This window comes from Mustela nivalis (genome assembly GCF_964662115.1).
Source record: "Mustela nivalis genome assembly, chromosome: 3".
Taxonomy (NCBI): Eukaryota; Metazoa; Chordata; class Mammalia; order Carnivora; family Mustelidae; genus Mustela; species Mustela nivalis.
Window position 1 is genome coordinate 96,670,029 of NC_139022.1, and position 18,277 is coordinate 96,688,305.

Here is an 18,277-nt window from a genome sequence, read left to right on the forward strand (position 1 = left end):
AAAAGATACTATAAGAAATGAAGAGTTTCAGAAAATCCGTGTCTTCAATTATCCTAATTAAATAACATGTAAATTATACTAAAGTAGATTACTTTATTGCTTAGTACACTGGCACCTCATTAATGTGATTTTATATCATTTTATTAAAAGACTTTTGTCTTTTATATTCTCTAATAAAAATATGGTTCTCAAGATCCAAGGCTTAATTAATCATATCTGTAATTTATGATAATTTGCTTGACAGCAGTATCCTTCAAAGAGCATTAAGATATTCTCTTGGTCTTTTTTGAATGGTCCCTTTTGCATAAAACAGATAAAAAGAAAAGTTATTTTGGTTGAGGAGTAAACATGTCAAAGAACTAAGTGCTTGGTATCCTCTAGGCATAGTTATTCTTCAAAACTGAAAAATTTTCAAGAAATGACAATAAACCCATAGCTACGATTGATTTCCACAATAAACTTGTTAACTTATTTCCCAATTAACAAATACATTTCCAAATTCAAACCAAAAATACAATCATAATTATTTTAAATTACTGAATTCAAATTTCTGAAAGCATAAGCTCCATTCTTCAAACCCAGTATTTTCCTCCATGTACTATTTATTTTTTAAGATTTTATTTATTTATTTGATAGACAGAGATCACAAGTAGGCAGAGAGGCAGGCAGAGAGAGAGAGAGAGGGGAGGAAGCAGGCGAGGAAGCAGGCTCCCTGCAGAGCAGAGAGCCTGATGTGGGGCTCAATCCCAGGACCCTGGGATCATGACCTGAGCCGAAGACAGAGGCTTTAACCCACTGAGCCACTCAGGCGCCCCTTTTTTTCTTATTTTTAAAGATGTTTCATCAAAACAGTCTTCATTTTGGTATAGAAACAAACCAAAGCTAAATAGTATTTACTTTTTTAAAAAAATATTTTATTTATTTGTTTGACAGAAAGAGAGAGAGAGCAAGAGAGTGCAAGCGGGGGAGCAGAGGGAGAGAGAGAGAAGCAGACTCCCCACTGAACAGGAGGCAGATGCTTCACTGACTAAGCCATCCAGGCACCCCCTGATTAGTATTTTCAATTAAGTTTGTAGCTGCAAAAATTATATATTTATGTAAAGCTTAGTCAAGATAAAATGATTTTATGAAACAATGAGCTAGGAAGTTATAACCCAACTGTTAAATTCTTCCAGAGGACAAAAGACTGTAAGGAGAATCAATGACTGTTATCTTTGTCTCCAGAAGGGAAAAAACCCTCTGGGTAAGACCCATTCCAAATTTGATGAATGAATGAACTCCAAAGGGTTAGGGGACAAGTGAGTATTCAAACAAAAATAATCTAAGATTTATGAACAATCTGTACTGTATCTAGATAATCTAAAACTGTCTTTTGTGTTTAGTTCCAATCCTATGGATTTTATTTTTAAACTTAATATTCTTCCTCTGTAAGCAAAATAATCAGAGAAGTGACCACTGGAACTCAAGTATATCTACGTCATCTTTCTTTGTAAAGTTACCAAAATCGTTCACATTACAGAGATATCCTTAAGTGTACTATGGGAACACCCTTCAAAGACTTTTTTATTGAGGCATTAAATGGAAATCTTCTGTTAAAAGTATTTCTTAAAGATTATAAAATAATTCGGGGCACCCAGGTGGCTCAGTTGATTAAGTGTCTGACTCTTGATTTTGGCTCAGATCATGGTATCAGAGTTGGGCTCTGTGCTGAGCATGAGGTCTACTTGAGACTTTCTCTCCCTCTCCTTCTGTCCCTCCCCACTACTTGTGTGCTTCTTCTCTCTCCTTCTCTCTCTAAAAATAAAGATGATAAAGTCGTACTCACTGAACTATTTCTAAGCTCTATACTGTGGTAAAGGTGGATCAACAATGTCATCCTTTACATAAGAGAATAGTTACTAAATGTTCTAGTTGGCTTAATGATGATTTAGCATACATTCTTTTAATTTTTACACCTACGTCCTTATTTTTAACTTCTTAATCATATAATTGAACTTTCTTTTTCCTAACTTTTCATTACTTTTAAAATGTGGCTAATTTCACACTCTAAATGATTAAAATATACTTTTGATGAAAATTTCAAGTTTGTAGAAGGTAAAGAAATTTAAAATAAATTTTGACAATTACATTTTTATTTATTTAAAATGCTTCTAATATCTTCTTCTTTACTGTGTATTTTTCCTCTCTCTACCAAAACCTATTAACCACAAAAATCTGTTATTAGTATTGTGACCTAGATTACAAAATCAATAAAGTTAAGTACTTCATGTTTTTAGCAAAGAAATGTAAGTAACTCAGTGGAGAAATGAGTTTCACCACCAACTTAAGTAGAAAGAAAACTGAAATGTGTTCTTCTCTAGTCCCCATTCCATATTTGCCTAAAAGAATTCTCCTCAATTGGCACTACTTTTATACATGGATTAAGGACCAAGAAAAGTAAATCATTTAAAAACTTGTTCACTATGTATATATGTGCAAATGTAATTATATTTATGTTAGGTATAATTTTTCTCCCTTAAAAATATAAAACCTGACATCAATTACCAGCATGACAACATGAAGAATGCATCACAAACCCTGCTCTCTAGCAAAACCTGGGAAAGTTATAAAAAACCAACCATGTAAAGTCTCTGGAAATGGTTCTCAGGGCACACAGGAAGTGAAAAAACATCTATTCAAGAAAATCCACAAAATTTATTACAAGTAACATGAGTCTAATCTCTAAACCAAGATCATTTCCACCTCACTTCTCCTAGTTCAGCAAGACAAAAACTGCAGACTAGTGAATCCAAAAATACAGTAGGGCTCCCTCTCCCTGCAGCTCTCAGTTGGAGGTCCATCTTCCCAAAAGATATAGGATGGCAGCATTGCTTGCTTATCTTGCTCCCACCAAACCACTGATGAGCCTAAGTTCTAGGCAAATGAGGCTGAGTGCTGGGGGCACCCTTCTTCTGCCAGCCACCAATGGTTGGCCCAAGGCTCTATCTTAGTTGTAGTTCTGCTGAGAACACTGAGGCCTCAACTACCCTTGTTTACCCTACCTTTAAGGCACTGCTGTCATACTGGGAGAGACAAGCCATAAAGATCTGACGCTTAGGGCCCCTGGTTCTCTCAGCTGGTTATGCATCCTATTCTTGATTTCAGCTCAGGTCATGATCTCAGGGTCCTGGGATTGAGCCCCACGAGGGATTCCCACTCCACAGGGGTCTGCTCATCTCCCTCTCTTTCAGCCCCTTGACTATCCATGCTCTGTCTCTAAATGAGTAAATAAAATCTCAAAAAAAAGATTTGAGGATATTGCTTCCATGCTTCACATACACCAAAAGTCCTGAAGTGTCACTCAGACCAAAGAAATTTATAAGTGGGACTGGAACAGACTTCACTCCATCAAGCTAATCACTAAACTAATAAACAAGAAATAGCAATATAACTGTGTGAGGGGAGGGAAAAAGGGACCAGTACCAAGAGTGCTACCTATATTATTTAAAATACTCAATTTCAAAGAAAAAATTGTAAGACATGAATAGAAAGGTATGATCCAGTACCTAAATACCAGAAAAAAGCAGGCAACAGAAGAAAATACCTATGAGAATGACCAGATATCGCATTAAACAAAGACTTAAAAGGTAGCCAGTATAAATATTTTCAAACAACTAAAGGAATACCAATTAAGTAAAGAAAGGAAAAATAACAATGTTATATCAAATACAGAGTATCAATAAAGAGACGGGTATGATTAAAAATGACCAAAAAGGAAATTCTTGAATTCTCTCTCTTTTTTTAAAAGATTATTTATTTATTTATTTGACAGAGATGACAAGCAGGCAGAGAGGCAGGCAGAGAGAGAGGAGGAAGCAGGCTCCCTGCTGAGGAGAGAGCCCGATGCGGGACTCGATCCCAGGACCCTGGGATTATGACCTGAGCTGAAGGCAGCGGCTCAACCCACTGAGCCACCCAGGCGCCCCGGAAATTCTTGAATTCTTAAGTCCAAGCATGCCTAAAATGAAAGAAATCACTGAAGGGTCTCAAGAGATCTGAAGTAGCAGAAGAAAGTGTTTGTACATAGACTGAGAGATTATGTAACCCAAAAAGCAGGGGGGAAAAAAGAGACAATGAGCAGAACCTTAGACGAATGCAGGATACCAATAAGTACAATACACCCATAATTTGAGTACCAGGAAAAGAGAGAAAAAGATGAAAAAATACCTGATGAAATAATAGCTGAAAATGTCCCAAATTAACTGAAAAATATTAATCTACATACTTGGGAAATTCAATGGACTCAAAGTAGAATAAGTATAAAGAGATGAACAGAGACACATCATAGTAAAAATGCAGAAAGCCAAAACAGAGAATCTTGAAATCCGCAAGGGGGGAAAAAAAAAAGACTCCTTACAGTGGACTGCAGTATGATTAACAGCAGAAACCTCTCAGCAAAAACAATGGAGACCAGAAAGCAGTAGACTGGCATATTCACAGAAAAACACTTACTAACCAAGAATCTATAAATCCAGCAAAGCTGTTTTTCAAAAACAGATATTCCCAGATAAAAACAGAAAATTTGTTGCTAGCAGAACCCACTTTATAAAAAATATGAGAAATTCTTGAGGCTGAAAGCAAGTGACACTAGACATTAGTAAATCTACATGAAAAATCAGAGCACTGGTAACAGTAATTATGTAACTATAAAAGACAGTATAAAAAGTATGTCTTTTTCTACTAAATGATTTATAAATGAAACTATACATATATAGTAAATTATTAAGTCTGCAACATACTTAATAATGGGTATGTTGGTAATAATACAGTTGTACTGAACTAAGGCAATAACTCCAGATGGTAACGTGAATCCACAGGATCCAATAAAATAAACCAGAAATGATAAATAATGAGATTAATGTAACAAAAGCTATAAATAAATACTTGCTCTTTCTTCTCTAAGCTTCTTTATAAATAATAAAATCATATTAAGTAATAATTGTAACATGTATTGTTGGATTTGTAAGACTTATAGATTATACAACAAGAGGGAAAATGGAACAAGTGTATACGGGAGTAATGTTTCTACTTCTCAATGGAATTCAGTATAAATCTGAAATTTATTCTATTAAGTTAATATGGAAATACTGAATATGAGAGACCCTAACAGCCACTAAGAAAAAAACAAAAAACAGAGATGTAGAGAAAAAAATGTAAAAAGTAGATAAAGAAATCATTAAAATAAACTGAAATGTTATGTTAGAACATAAGCACTTAATGCTAAAGAAAGCAGTAAAGAACTAGAAAAACAAAAAAAGAAATGAGACTAAAGAAAAAAAGCACAATGAAAGACACAAATCCAGTGATATCAGTAACACTACATGTGAATAGATTAACCAATCGATTAAGGAACCCAAACAAAAGGTAGAGATTTTTCAGGCTGAATAAAAAAAGATCCGACTATGCAGTGTATAGGAGGCACACTTTAATTGACAAATGAAGGGAGATAGAGCAATTGAAAAATAGTTGAGTCTTCAGTACCTTACTTTAATGCACAGAACAAAGAGACAAAGATTTGCAAGAAAAGAAACAAAAGACGAATACCACCACAAACGAACCAGACCTAACAGACATCTATAGAATATCTCACCCAAAACAGAATATACATTCTCCTCAACCACATATAAAACATTCTGAGGGAAGACCATATGTCAGGCCATTAAACAAAAATTTCAAGAAATTTGAAAGGACTGAAATATGACAATTATTTCTCAACAAAGAAATGACATTAGAAATAAAAAGACAGAAATTTGGGAATTTCACAAATAGATGGAAATTAACACACGCCTCTAAACTGCCAGTGGATCAAAGAAGAAATCAAAAGAGAAATTAGAAAATACTTGGAAGTAAATGAAAATGAAGAAAACTACACCAAAACTTATGGGATGCAGTTAAAATATCTCCATGGAGGGGAATTTACAGGCATGAATGCCTGGATCAAAATGGAAAAAATATCTCAAATTAATAACCTGATATCCTACCTTAAGACAATAAAAAAAAAAAAACTAGAAAACTAGAACTAAAGCTAGCACATAGAAGGACTAACAAAAATGGAGCAGAAATTAATGATAATGAAAAGTAGAAAAAAAAAAAATCAGTGAAACCAAAAGCTGGTTCTTTGAGATCAACAAAATTGACAAACACTTAACTAGATGAAAGATTCAAATTATAAGAATAAGAAATGAAGGAGAAGACATTACTAAACCACTTTCTGGAAATAAAAAGTATTATAAAGTAATACCATGAACAATTATATACAAGTAAATTAGGTAACTTAGATGAAATAGACTAATTTCTAAGAAAGCAAATCATTGAAACTAACCCAAGAAGAAATAAACAATCTGAACAGACCCTATCAAACTGAGTTAATAATCATAAACTACACTCAAATAAAAGCCAAGGCTCAGGTGTTCTCACTACCAAATTCTTCCAATTAAAAAAATATATATAAAATTAATACCATTTCTTCAAAAACTCGTCAAAAAACAGACGAGAAGGGGAATACTTCCAAACTCATTATGAGGCCAGCATTAACCTGTTACAAAACCCAGACAAAGATATCACAAGAAATGTAGGTGCAAAAGTCTTCTGCAACATACTAGCAAAATGAATCCAGCAAAAAAATCAGATGAATAATGCAGCACCAGGTGGGATTTACCCAGGAATTCAAAGTTAGTTTAGCACTTAAAAATCAATTAACCTAATATACCACATCAGAACAAATACAAAACAGAATTAAAAACAATCACATGGGGGCGCCTGGGTGGCTCAGTGGGTTAAGGCCTCTGCCTTCAGCTCAGGTCATGGTCTCAGGGTCCTGGATTGAGTCCTGCATCTGGCTCTCTGCTAGGCAGGGAGCCTGCTTCCTCCTCTCTCTCTGCCTGCCTCTCTGCCTATTTGTGATCTCTGTCTGTCAAGTAAATAAATTAAAAAAAAAAAAAAATCACATGATTATCTGAATAGGTACATAAAAAGCATCTGATAAAACAAAAACAATCTTTCATTACAAAAGCACTCAACAAACTACAAACTGAAAGAAACTTTATCAACTTGGTAAAGGACACTTAACAAAAACCCAGAGCTAACATCAGGACAACACTGGATGGTCCCTCCCTAAATCTGGAAAAAAGACTAGAATATCTGCTCTCATCATCTCTATTAATATGTACCTGAGGGTTTAGCCATAACAACTAGGCAAAAAAAAAAAAAAAAAGAACTAAAATGCACCCACAGTGAAAAGGGAGAAAAACATCTCTATTTGCAGATACAACATGGGTTTATATATAGAAAAAAAGTGAAAGTTTACACTTGAAAAACAGTAAGTTACCAATTAAGAATATCTAAATAAGGGGCACCTCTGTGTCTCAGTTGGTTAAGCAACTGAATCTTGATTTCAGCCTCGGTCATGATCTCAGGGTTGTTGTAATCTAGCCTCATGCTGGGCTTCTTCCTTAGGTGGGAGAAGCTTGAGAATTCTCTCCCTCTACCCATCATCCCATGCTTGTTCTCTCTCACTTTCTCTCTCTAAAATAAATAAATTTTTTAAAAAAATGTAAATATAAAGAAAACATGCTATGTTCATGACTGAAAAACTCAATTATGTTAAGCCAGCAGTATTCTTCATGCTCAGATTCAGTGCAAGCCCTCTCAGAATCCAGCTGACTTCTTTGGAAAAACTGACAAGCAAATAATCGAATTCATATGAAACTGTAAGGATCCCAGAATAGCCAAAACAATCTTGAAAAAGAAGAACAAAGTTGGAGAACTCATAAATCTATTTTTTTTTAAACTTAACTATAAAGATATGGTAAATGAAGACCATCTGGTACTGGCATTGGAATAGACAGAGGTCAATGAAATAGAACTGAGAGTCTAGAAGTGAAGCCATGTGTCTATGATCTTCTGAGTTTTGACAAGGATGACATGATCATTTAATGAGGAAAAAACTTTCCAATAACCAGGGCTAGGACAAATATGAAGGTAGACCCTTACTTTATACCACATAAAGAAAACTGAAAATGGATCAGGAACCTAAATATAATAGGTGAAACTATAAAACTCTTAGAAGAAAACACAGAGGTAAATCTTTATGACCTTGATGTTGGCAGTAATTTTTATATATTACATCAAAACCATGAGTAACAAGAAAAAAAAAAAGACTAAATTTGGATTACATCAAAATTAAAAATTTGCGCATCAAAAGGCACTATCAACAAAGTGAAGATAGGGGCGCCTGGGTGGCTCAGTGGGTTAAAGCCTCAGCCCTCGGCTCAGGTCATGGTCTAAGGGTCCTGGGATTGAGTCCTGCATCCGGCTCTCTGCTCAGCAGGGAGCCTGCTTCCTCCTCTCTCTCTGCCTGCCTCTCTGCCTATTTGTGATCTCTGTCAAATAAATAAAATCTTAAAAAAAAAAAAAAGTGAAGATAATCCACAAAATAGGAGACAAATATCTGGAAATCAAATATGATAAAGAACTCATATAACTTAGTAATAAAATGACAACTCAATTTGAATGTGGGTTGGTGAAAGAGCTGAAGACACTTCTCCAAAGAATATACAAATGGCCAATAAACACATAAATAGATCCTTGGCAATATTAGTCATCAGGAAAATACAAATCAAGACCACAATGAGATAGCACTGTATACAGAGTGTAATAAAAAAGTCAGACATTAAGTGTGATGAGGATGTGAAGAAATAAAAACCATTATACATTGTTAATGGGAATGTGAAATGGTGCAGCCACTTTAGAAAACCTGGCAGTTCTTTAAATGGTCATACAGTATCCACAGGATCCAGCAATTTCACTCTCAAGAGAAATGAAAACATATGTCCACACAAAAACTCAGACACGGATGTTCACAGAAGTATTATTTGTAATAGCCCAAGGTAGAAACAATCCAAATGTCTATCAACTCATGAACGGATAAACAAAATGTCGTGTATCTGTATAATAGAATGCTATTCAGTCACAAAAGAGAACAAAGTGCTGATATACACTACATGCTTAAACCCTGGAAACATTAGGCTAAGACAGTTGCAGCAAAACACTCCCATTCAAGAGTGTGCATTCTAGTTCTTCAGTATCCTCCACCTGAACCCTTATTACTATTTCCATCTTCCTTCTGACTCACCCAAAACAATAAGTTTCCTTAATAGAGAAACTTGTATCTACTATGCTATCTCTTTCAATATCCTTCAAACACTGTCAATATAGTAACTTCGGTTCAGATCAATCCCTCCCTCAAAAATAAACAGATGAAAAAAGCACCAAACAAAACCCAAGCAAACCAATCAACCAACCAACTAATTTTCAAACACCTACCAGTGCTTTCAAATGTTTAGGTAGCTAGACTGAATATACTCAAATCCATTCTTCATTTTCTGTAACTTCAATACTTCTATAAGATTTCACTCTTTACCTGAAATGTTCTGGGCCTGCTGCGTATCACTGCTCCTTCAGCAGTAAATAAATATCCACCAAATGAATGCTACTCATTCTCCAAGGTTCCTTTAAAAATTTTAAATTATTTTCCTAATTAGATGCCATCTCTAATAGCTCAGATACAATTTCTTCCTCCTCTGAGTTCCAAATGCATTTTACTTATATCTTTACTAAAGTATTCATACTATTCTCCTTTCTATTTTCATTATCTGCTTTCTGCTATTCATCAAATGAGTAAGCACAGAAACTTTCTGTGGTCAATGAATTCTTACCTAATTGGGATCAAATGAGATAACAAGTGGGGCAATACTTAAAAAAGACAAAACTTATAATTACGAATGAAGATGGTAATGTATCAAAATGGTGGTAATTAACTAAATATCCTTAAGAAGTTCTTCAGTGGGATTAATCACAGATTATTCACAAAAACACCGATCACAAACCTATGAACTTTTTTTTTAAAGGTTTTATTTATTTATTTGAAAGAGAGGGAGAGAGAGAGCACAAGCAGGAGGAAAGGGGCAGGAGAGGGAAGCAAGACTTCCCACTGAGCAGGGAGCCTGATACAGGGCTTGAACCCAGGGTATTCTGAGATCATGACCTGAGCTGAAGGCAGACGCTGAACCAAACGCACCACTCAGGTACCCCAAACCTATGAACTTGTTTCTCCCAAGAAATGGTTTTATTATCTCTAAATTTATTTACATATTTCAGGAGTAACTTCCAGTCCCAAAGCTTAACTTCTACTTTCTCTATACCCAGGTAGAACAAACAATGACAACAAAATCATGAGATGGTCAGCTTTATGAGTATGCAGGCATCTTATGCAAACTCTTCTTCTTCTTCTTCTTCTTTTTTTTTTAAAGGATGCTCCACACCCAGTGTGGAGTCCAGTGTGGGGCCTCAACTCATGACCCCATGATCAAGACCTGAGCTGAGATCAAGAACTGGACACAAAATGGACTGAGCCGCACAGGTGCCCTGCAACCTATTCATTTTTAAAGATAAAGAAAAATATACATGGAGATACAAAATGCTGCCTGAGGTCATATATTGGGAGACAAAAATATAATAGGGTGGCTAACTTAATTTTAAGATAGTCACTCATCTAACAAAGTAATAAAATTTTCCTTAACTTTACATATTTTCCTCAAAATATTTATATAAATAATGGCCAAAGCCAACTTTATTATTGTTCTCCCTTACAGAGAATAAGTAAAACTGACTAGCTCCTAATACCTTTTCTTCAACTCTCTATTATATACCTAAATCAAAATTCTAATTTTCTGTATCAGAAGCTAATTTTTTCTAATATTCAATTTAAAAAGTAAAATTATAAAAAGTATTGATGAATTCAGAGAAGACAGGTGAACTGTCATGAAATTAAAATTTGTTGTTGGAAAATAACTGCACTTTGAAGACAAAATTTAAGATTATTCAAAAATCTAATTCCTATGGAAGAATTTATTATAGCTTCTCTTAATGTAATGCTATTTCTACTTTGATCAATTTCAGGAGTCTGAAAAAACTTTTTACTAAAAATTTATATATGATTCTACCTTAAGGCAATGGTTTATTTACCTTAACATTTGACTTCTTTGAGAAATTCACCACTACTCCCCAGCCAAAATCATCTCCTTCATTCTTTACCTAAAAAGAAAGGGAAGCAAGTAAATAAAAACATTTATGCTCAAAAAACAATTTTATAGACTTCCATGCCCACATTATAGGCTAATAAAACTTTGAGAGTTCTTAGTAACATATTTTTTGAAAGATCAGTTAAACTTAAGGAAAAAGATATAAACCCTAAAGAAAAAAATCATTACCAAATAGGCCTCTAAAACAGTAACAAGAGGAGTATCTCAGTTGGCAAACAAATTTTTTTTTTTAATTTTATTTATTTGTCAGAGAGAGAGAGCGAGCAAGCACAAGCAGGAAGAACAGCAGGAAGAGGCAGAAGAGGCTCCCTGCTGAACAAGGAGCTCAATGTGGGACTCAATTCATGATCTGAGCCAAAGGCAGACACTTAATCAACTGAGCCACACAGGCGTCCCTGGCAAACAAATTTCTAAAATGATATGATGTATTTATTCTGAGACTATATGAAATCTTTTATATTTTATAGCTAATGAATTCATCCAGGACTTAAAACTGTACACAAAACTGCTTCTATTTTTTTATTTCATAACTGGAAATACTTTATATGTCCACACCAAAAGTATCTCCTTCGATTTATAGCCCCAAAATGAAAATCGGTGGAGATAAAGAGGCCTTCACACATGATCTCACCCCTAATCAATTCCAAGTGAATAGTGCAAAACAATGTAATTAATACAGAACAACAATTAGAATCTTTACTCAAAATGACATACCTTTACCAAACGACCTGGCTGTAGAAACGGTAAGCAATATTTTGGTTTATGAATATATTCTTCAATTTCTTTACCCAGTTTGGCAAGCTGCTGTCTGATCTTATAATAGATGACGACACTTTCCTCATTTGGTATTACTATTTTATTATACTGTTCTTCTGAGTTCTTTACCTCTGTAAATAAAACACAAGTAAAATATTAAAAAAATACTTTATGTAAACTATACAAAAATACATCTGTTTTTCTTCTACCAATGTAGGAAACAAAGCTTGCATAGACTAGAAATTTTGTGGAAAGACTTCAGAGATAACTGCACGTCGTTCTGAGTATTTTCTTTCTATATGAAGATTCTACATTAAAGTCCCCTGAGTCACTAATTGTGAATCGTCAAATGGAGTCTGAATTGACAGTGATCCTTCCTATCTGGTGAGCTGTTACTCTCCCTATGGACATGGGAGAGGATATTAACTAAGAATTCTAAGCCTACATTGTTCAACACCTCATTGTCCAGTAAAACACTCTGTATTGGCAGAAATGTGCTACAACAGGTTTTTCCAATATACTACCAGCCGACACCAGCCATATGTGGCTTTTTAAATCAAAATTAATGAAAATTAAATAAAATATTTAGTTCCTCAATAGCACTAGCACCATTTCAAATACTCAACTGTCAGTAACTCAACTGGTTACTGACTTCTGGACTTGAATAGCTCAGATACAGAACATTTCCACCACTGCACAAAGTCCAATTAGATGGAACTATTTTGGACTTTTTAAGTAATAGTTGTTTTAAATTTCAGAAAGAATCCAGCTTGCTACTGTCATGAGACCACCACCACCATCAGGGTCTAGGTCACTAACATTGAGAACAGGCAATTCAACCATAGTTCTTTCTCTACTCAGTCAGTAACCAATACACAAACTCTTTCCCCCAATTTTTCTCTTAGCTCATCTCACCATCTATGGTAGCATTTTCTGCTCAAATTCTTGCATCTAGTGCTGACCTCCCTTCCTTACTCATTTCATTATGCCCACATCCCATTGTGAACAAACACTATTTCAACTGGCGTAAAATACACAAAACATAAAACTCACCATCAACACATTCCAAGTACATTCACAAAATATGCAACTATCCCCACCACATAGTTGTAAAATATTTTCACTGCCTCAAAAGGAGACTCTATATCCACTGAGCAAACACTCCTCATTTTCTCCTTCCCCCAGCCCTGGCAACCTGTCTACTTTCTATCTGTATGGATTCATCTACTCTAGATATTTCATATATATGCAGTCACGGTATACCAAGGCCTTCTGTGTTTGGCTTCCTTCACTGAGCATGTTTTCAGGGTTCATCCATATCATAGCAGCATAGCATGTATCAGCACTTCACTCCTTTTTATGGCTGAATATTATTTCACTATTTGGGTATACCATTTTAGTGATCTGTTTACCAGGTGATGGACTGAATTATTTCCACCTTTCAGTTACTGTGAATCATGTTTTTATGAACATTCATGCACATGTTTTTGTGTGTGAAAAAAATTTTTTTACCCAGGAGTGGAAATGTTGAGCATCTTTTTCATGTGCTTGTTTGTTGGCTAATAGTTTATCTCCTTTGGAGAAATGTCTATTCAAATACTTTGTCCATTTAAAAATTAGACTATTTGTCTTTTTCTTAAGAGTCCTTTCCATATTCTGGAAACTAGACCTGTACAAGATATGTGTCTTGCAAATTATTTTCTCCCATTCCATGGACTTTCTACTTTTTGTTGGTGCCTAATGAGGTACAGAAGTTTTCAATTTGATTATAACAAATTTACTTTTTCCTCTGTTGCTTATGTCTTATTTAAGAAACCACTGCCAGGGGCACCTGGGTGGCTCAGTGGGTTGAGCCTCTGCCTTCAGCTCAGGTCATGATCTTGGGGTCCTGGAATCAAGCCCTGCATCTGGCTCACTGCTCAGCGGGGAGCCTGCTTCCCCCTCTCTCTCCGCCTGCCTCTCTGCCTACTTGTGATCTCTCTCTGTCAAATAAATAAATAAAATCTTAAAAAGAAAAGAAAAAGAAATCACTGCCAAATCCAAGGTTATAGGGATTTAAACTGATGGTTTCTTCTAAGAGTTTTATGCTTTCAGCTTTTATAATTAGGACTTCCATTCAATTTCAAATAATTTATATATACAGTAAAGGTTCAATTCATTCTTTTAAATATGGCTAGCTCACTGCCCCAAGAGCACGTGTTGTAAATCAAGTGACCACAGGTGATTGGGTTTGTTTCTAAACTCTCAATTCTATTCCAATGATCAAATCCTCTATTAAATCTGTGTTTTAGTTTCTTTATCCACAAAATGAAAATAACAAAAATACTCATACTCCTAAGAGTATAATTAGAGATTAAAGATACAGAAAGTACTTAGCTAAGAGTATAGCATATAGTAAACACTCAGGGAGGATATTACAACTATCTTGTTATTATTTTTATTATCATATTCAACATTCTCACAGACTGTTCCCTCAAACTTCTGATCTTTTGCATTCCCTTAGGCATAATATATCACCTTTTTTTTTTTTAATATTTTATTTATTTGACAGACAGAAATCACAAGGAGTAGGCAGAGAGGCAGGCAGAGAGAGGAGGAAGCAGGCTCCCCATGGAGCAGAGAACCCGCTGTGGGGCTCGATCCCAGGACCCTGGGATCATGACCCGAGCTGAAGGCAGAGGCCTTAACCCACTGAGCCACCCAGGCGCCCCCATCACCTTATTTTTAAATGAACTACAAGTCTTCTTATAGGAAACGAATTCCATTCACTGAAGACTAGAAAGCTATTCTTAATACATATTACGGCAACTGACATTACCAAAAAGAGAAACAATTACAAAACTATAAAAGAATATTTGATGAGCTAAAGTCAGTAAGAAGTTTTATAACAAAAACCACACAGAAATGTTAATACTGCTGCCCCATCTAAAATTACAGAGTAACAATGTTTGCAGGAGTCAGTGAAACAATAAGCACTGACAAGAGTTCAAGAAGACAATAAACACCTGTAGGATGGCTTAAGTACTGCTCCCCATTCTCTCTCCAAATCATTTCTGTACTAAAACCATTTTACTACTGAGTCAAAAGTCTGAGATGCTTTAAGAAGTTACATGTATTTTATATCTAGGATTCTAACTACAGCTATATACAACTCCAGAAAAGTAAGTGTAGTCAATTAAAGAGTAGAGAAACCTTTGTATATAAGAAGCTGGTTTCACTGTAGTGCAGACCATGGGAAAGTCTTAAGATCTTAGGAAACACCAGATGAGAGATACTCCAATAAACTCTTAAAAGAGTTTGCAAACTCTTTTTGAGGGAGAAGGTAGGTTTTGGTTCCAAAGATGTATTAATATATAACATGTGCACAGATACGGACCTGGGAGTGATGGGAAAAATGGACTGCTATTCCAAGTACTGAGCAAATTTTCTAACAGGTTAAAGTTTAAATGGCTTTCCTGATTTACAGCAATACTATCAGTAGTTACAACAAGTACTCAGTGACCATACAACATTAATTATCTCAATTTTCATGAACTAGATGAACTAGTTATTATCCTAGTTTAGATGAGCCAACTAAAGCTCAGATAGTCTTGAATCAAACCCATGTTTAATTTCACAGCTATTGCTACTAACCATGGCATTACCTATTAATAACACAAACAAAAGATTAAAATTAACTTTGCGTATTTCCTTTCAGAACAGAAACAGTGAAATCCTCTAAGTTTTACTCCACAGCTCACTGGAAAATCTAATGTGGATTCAGTAAATCAAAATGAAAAACATCTCATGTATGCCAGCCATCCAAGTTTGTTGTAAAACATAAAAGCACTATAAGTTATAGAGATTAGTTCTATAATTCCAAAGACAACAGTCTATATTTTGTTAGTTTTTTTTTTTTAAGATTTTATTTATTTATTTGATAGACAGAGATCACACGTAGGCAGAGGGGAAGAAGCAGGCTCCCTGCTGAGCAGAGAGCCCAATGTGGGACTTGATCCCAGGATCCTGGGATCATGACCTGAGCCAAAGGCAGAGGATTTAACCCACTGAGCCACACAGGCACCCCAACAGTCTACATTTTAATTTGGATATACTAATAAGGTGAAAATAGTACCAGCTCTCTTGAAGAAGTTCTAGTAGTATCAATAGCAAAAAGAATGAAACCTTTCTTAATAATAACTAAAAATGAGAATAAACTGCATTCAAGATGTATTCTGCATTTTTAAAGCATACAGGATAGCCTTTTATCACCTCTAACCATTTCCTTCTACACTATGATACCACTCAGTCCTGCAAATTGTAGTAAAGGTGGTGCAATTCTGTCATTAACTCTTTCATCATTTTAATTTCTATCTTTTCCCATTAAAATGTCTGTTCTACTCTTGACATTTCATTTTTTTTATGAGTTTCAAAAGGTCTTTGCCCTTTAAAAACACAGGAAGGAAAAGCAGGATGATTCAAGCAGAAGAATAAGCACATGTATAGTAGCAGTACCAGGAAGTGCAGATTATGTTATTCACAATCCTTTTAAAAGTTAAGTCAGTCAGAACCACCCTGAATATAGCAGCAGCTGGGGACTGGAGAGACAGAGGACAGAGGAGTGGGAAATGATGGTAATGTTTCAGTTCAGAGCAGGTAGCCGAGTCTTTGTCAAAGTCATACTCAAGAATTTGAGTCCAGGGGCACCTGGGGGGCTCAGATGGTTAAGCAACTGCCTTCAGCTCAGGTTATGACCCCGGGTTCCTGGGATCAAGCCCTATGCAATTCCTCTCCCTCTGCTGCTCCCCACCCCTTGTGCTCTCTCACTCAGTCAAATAAATAAAATTGGGAGGAAAAAAAAAGAATTTGAGTCCAGTGAGAAGTCATAAAAAAGGGTTTAAAGAAATGGGAAAACACTTGTTTCTTACTCTATCCCCAACCATATCTGAGATATTTTCTATGGAATTATAGAAGAATAATATAAAGTGAAGTTTAAACAGTAATTTATTGGTTGTTAGAATGTGCTATTTTTACAAAGAAGTAAAAAACATCAAAGGTTTTTGGTGCACCAATATGCATTCTGTTTCTCTTGGTTATTCAGTCACAAAACCAGTCTAACTGCTGGCTGGCTGGGTGTGTGTGTGTGTGTGTCTGGCTCGGGGTGTGTGTGTGTCTGGCTCGGGGGTATATGTGTGTGTGTGTGTGTGTTTTTAATTACCCTACTCGGGGTGTGTGTGTGTGTGTCTGGCTCGGGATGTGTGTGTGTAATTACTCTACTCGGGGTGTGTGTGTGTGTGTGTGTGTGTGTGTGTGTGTGTGTGTGTTTAATTACCCTAGTCATGAATGACCCAGTGATAACTGCTTAGAACTATTGTAAGCTTAAAAATCATTATTTGAGGTATTAAGGTGACTTGGAGTGAGCAGGTGCCTCAGTCAGTTGGGTTTCAGACCCTTGGTTTTGGCTCAGGTCATGATCTCAGGGTTGGGGTTTGAGCCTCATGCTGGGCTCTGCACTTAGTGTAAGTCTGCTTGTCCCTCTCCCTCCTGCTTCTTCCCTGCATTCTATCTTAAATAAATAAATAATCTTTTAAAAATATTAAAAATATTGAGCTACAGTAGCAGGATATACATATGCCTGCTGGTTCATACCACTGTACATCTCTGGACCTCATTTCCACATTGCTGAGTGCTACCATAACCACTCCATTAAGTGCCTGTTGGATTGCCAGTTCTAAAACTGGTCTCTAGACCAGCACACAAAATTACTTCCAAAGCTCCCACTGGTGTAAATGGCAGCACAGTAAATACCATTCTAAGTTTTCCCCCCAAATCTCTCTTAAGCAAACCAATCTCTGCCATAGTTTTCTCTGTCTCTAAAGGTATTGAATTCAGCCCTCTTGCACACAGTATCTATCCCAATTGTCATCCTTTAAGCCTCCTCCACCCCTGAACAACCTGAACCTGTCTTTGACAAACTGAATCAACTTGGAACTAACTGCTCTTGATCAGCTTCATGAAACACCGATAAGATAGCTCACTTCTTTTATGTTATTACATATAAAGAATACATATGCTCTGTCTGTTTTGATACTGTGAGTAGCTCTTCCAGTTCGATGAATATAATCCTCTGAGGAGTTAGGGTAGTCATAATTGATGACAAATTTCACATCTTCCACTTCTAGCCCTTGAGGCCACATCTGTAGCAATCAGAATAGGAGATTATCCATATATGAAATAATTTAGAACCCAGTCATGTCCTGTAGACGCTTGTCGGCATGAATATCAATGGTGGGCCATCCATCTCTTCTCATTTTTCTAGTGAGTTCATCACATCTTTTTTGGTTTCAACAAAAACAATGGTTTTATTCTACTCCTCACTCATGATCTCTTCCATTAGATGA

The 18,277-nt window shown here is 35.7% G+C and overlaps 1 protein-coding gene across 1 annotated transcript in view; it reads right to left on the bottom strand.

Annotated features, from left to right (window-relative positions):
* Positions 1-18,277, bottom strand: part of MTREX (Mtr4 exosome RNA helicase) — a 100,563-nt gene that overhangs the window by 39,175 nt on the left and 43,111 nt on the right. Inside the window, exons 17-18 of the mRNA XM_082725988.1 lie at positions 11,856-12,028; positions 11,065-11,133 (exon numbers count right to left, since the gene is read on the bottom strand). Coding sequence (XP_082582114.1) covers positions 11,065-11,133; positions 11,856-12,028 — 242 coding nt within the window. The remainder of the gene's footprint in view (positions 1-11,064; positions 11,134-11,855; positions 12,029-18,277) is intronic.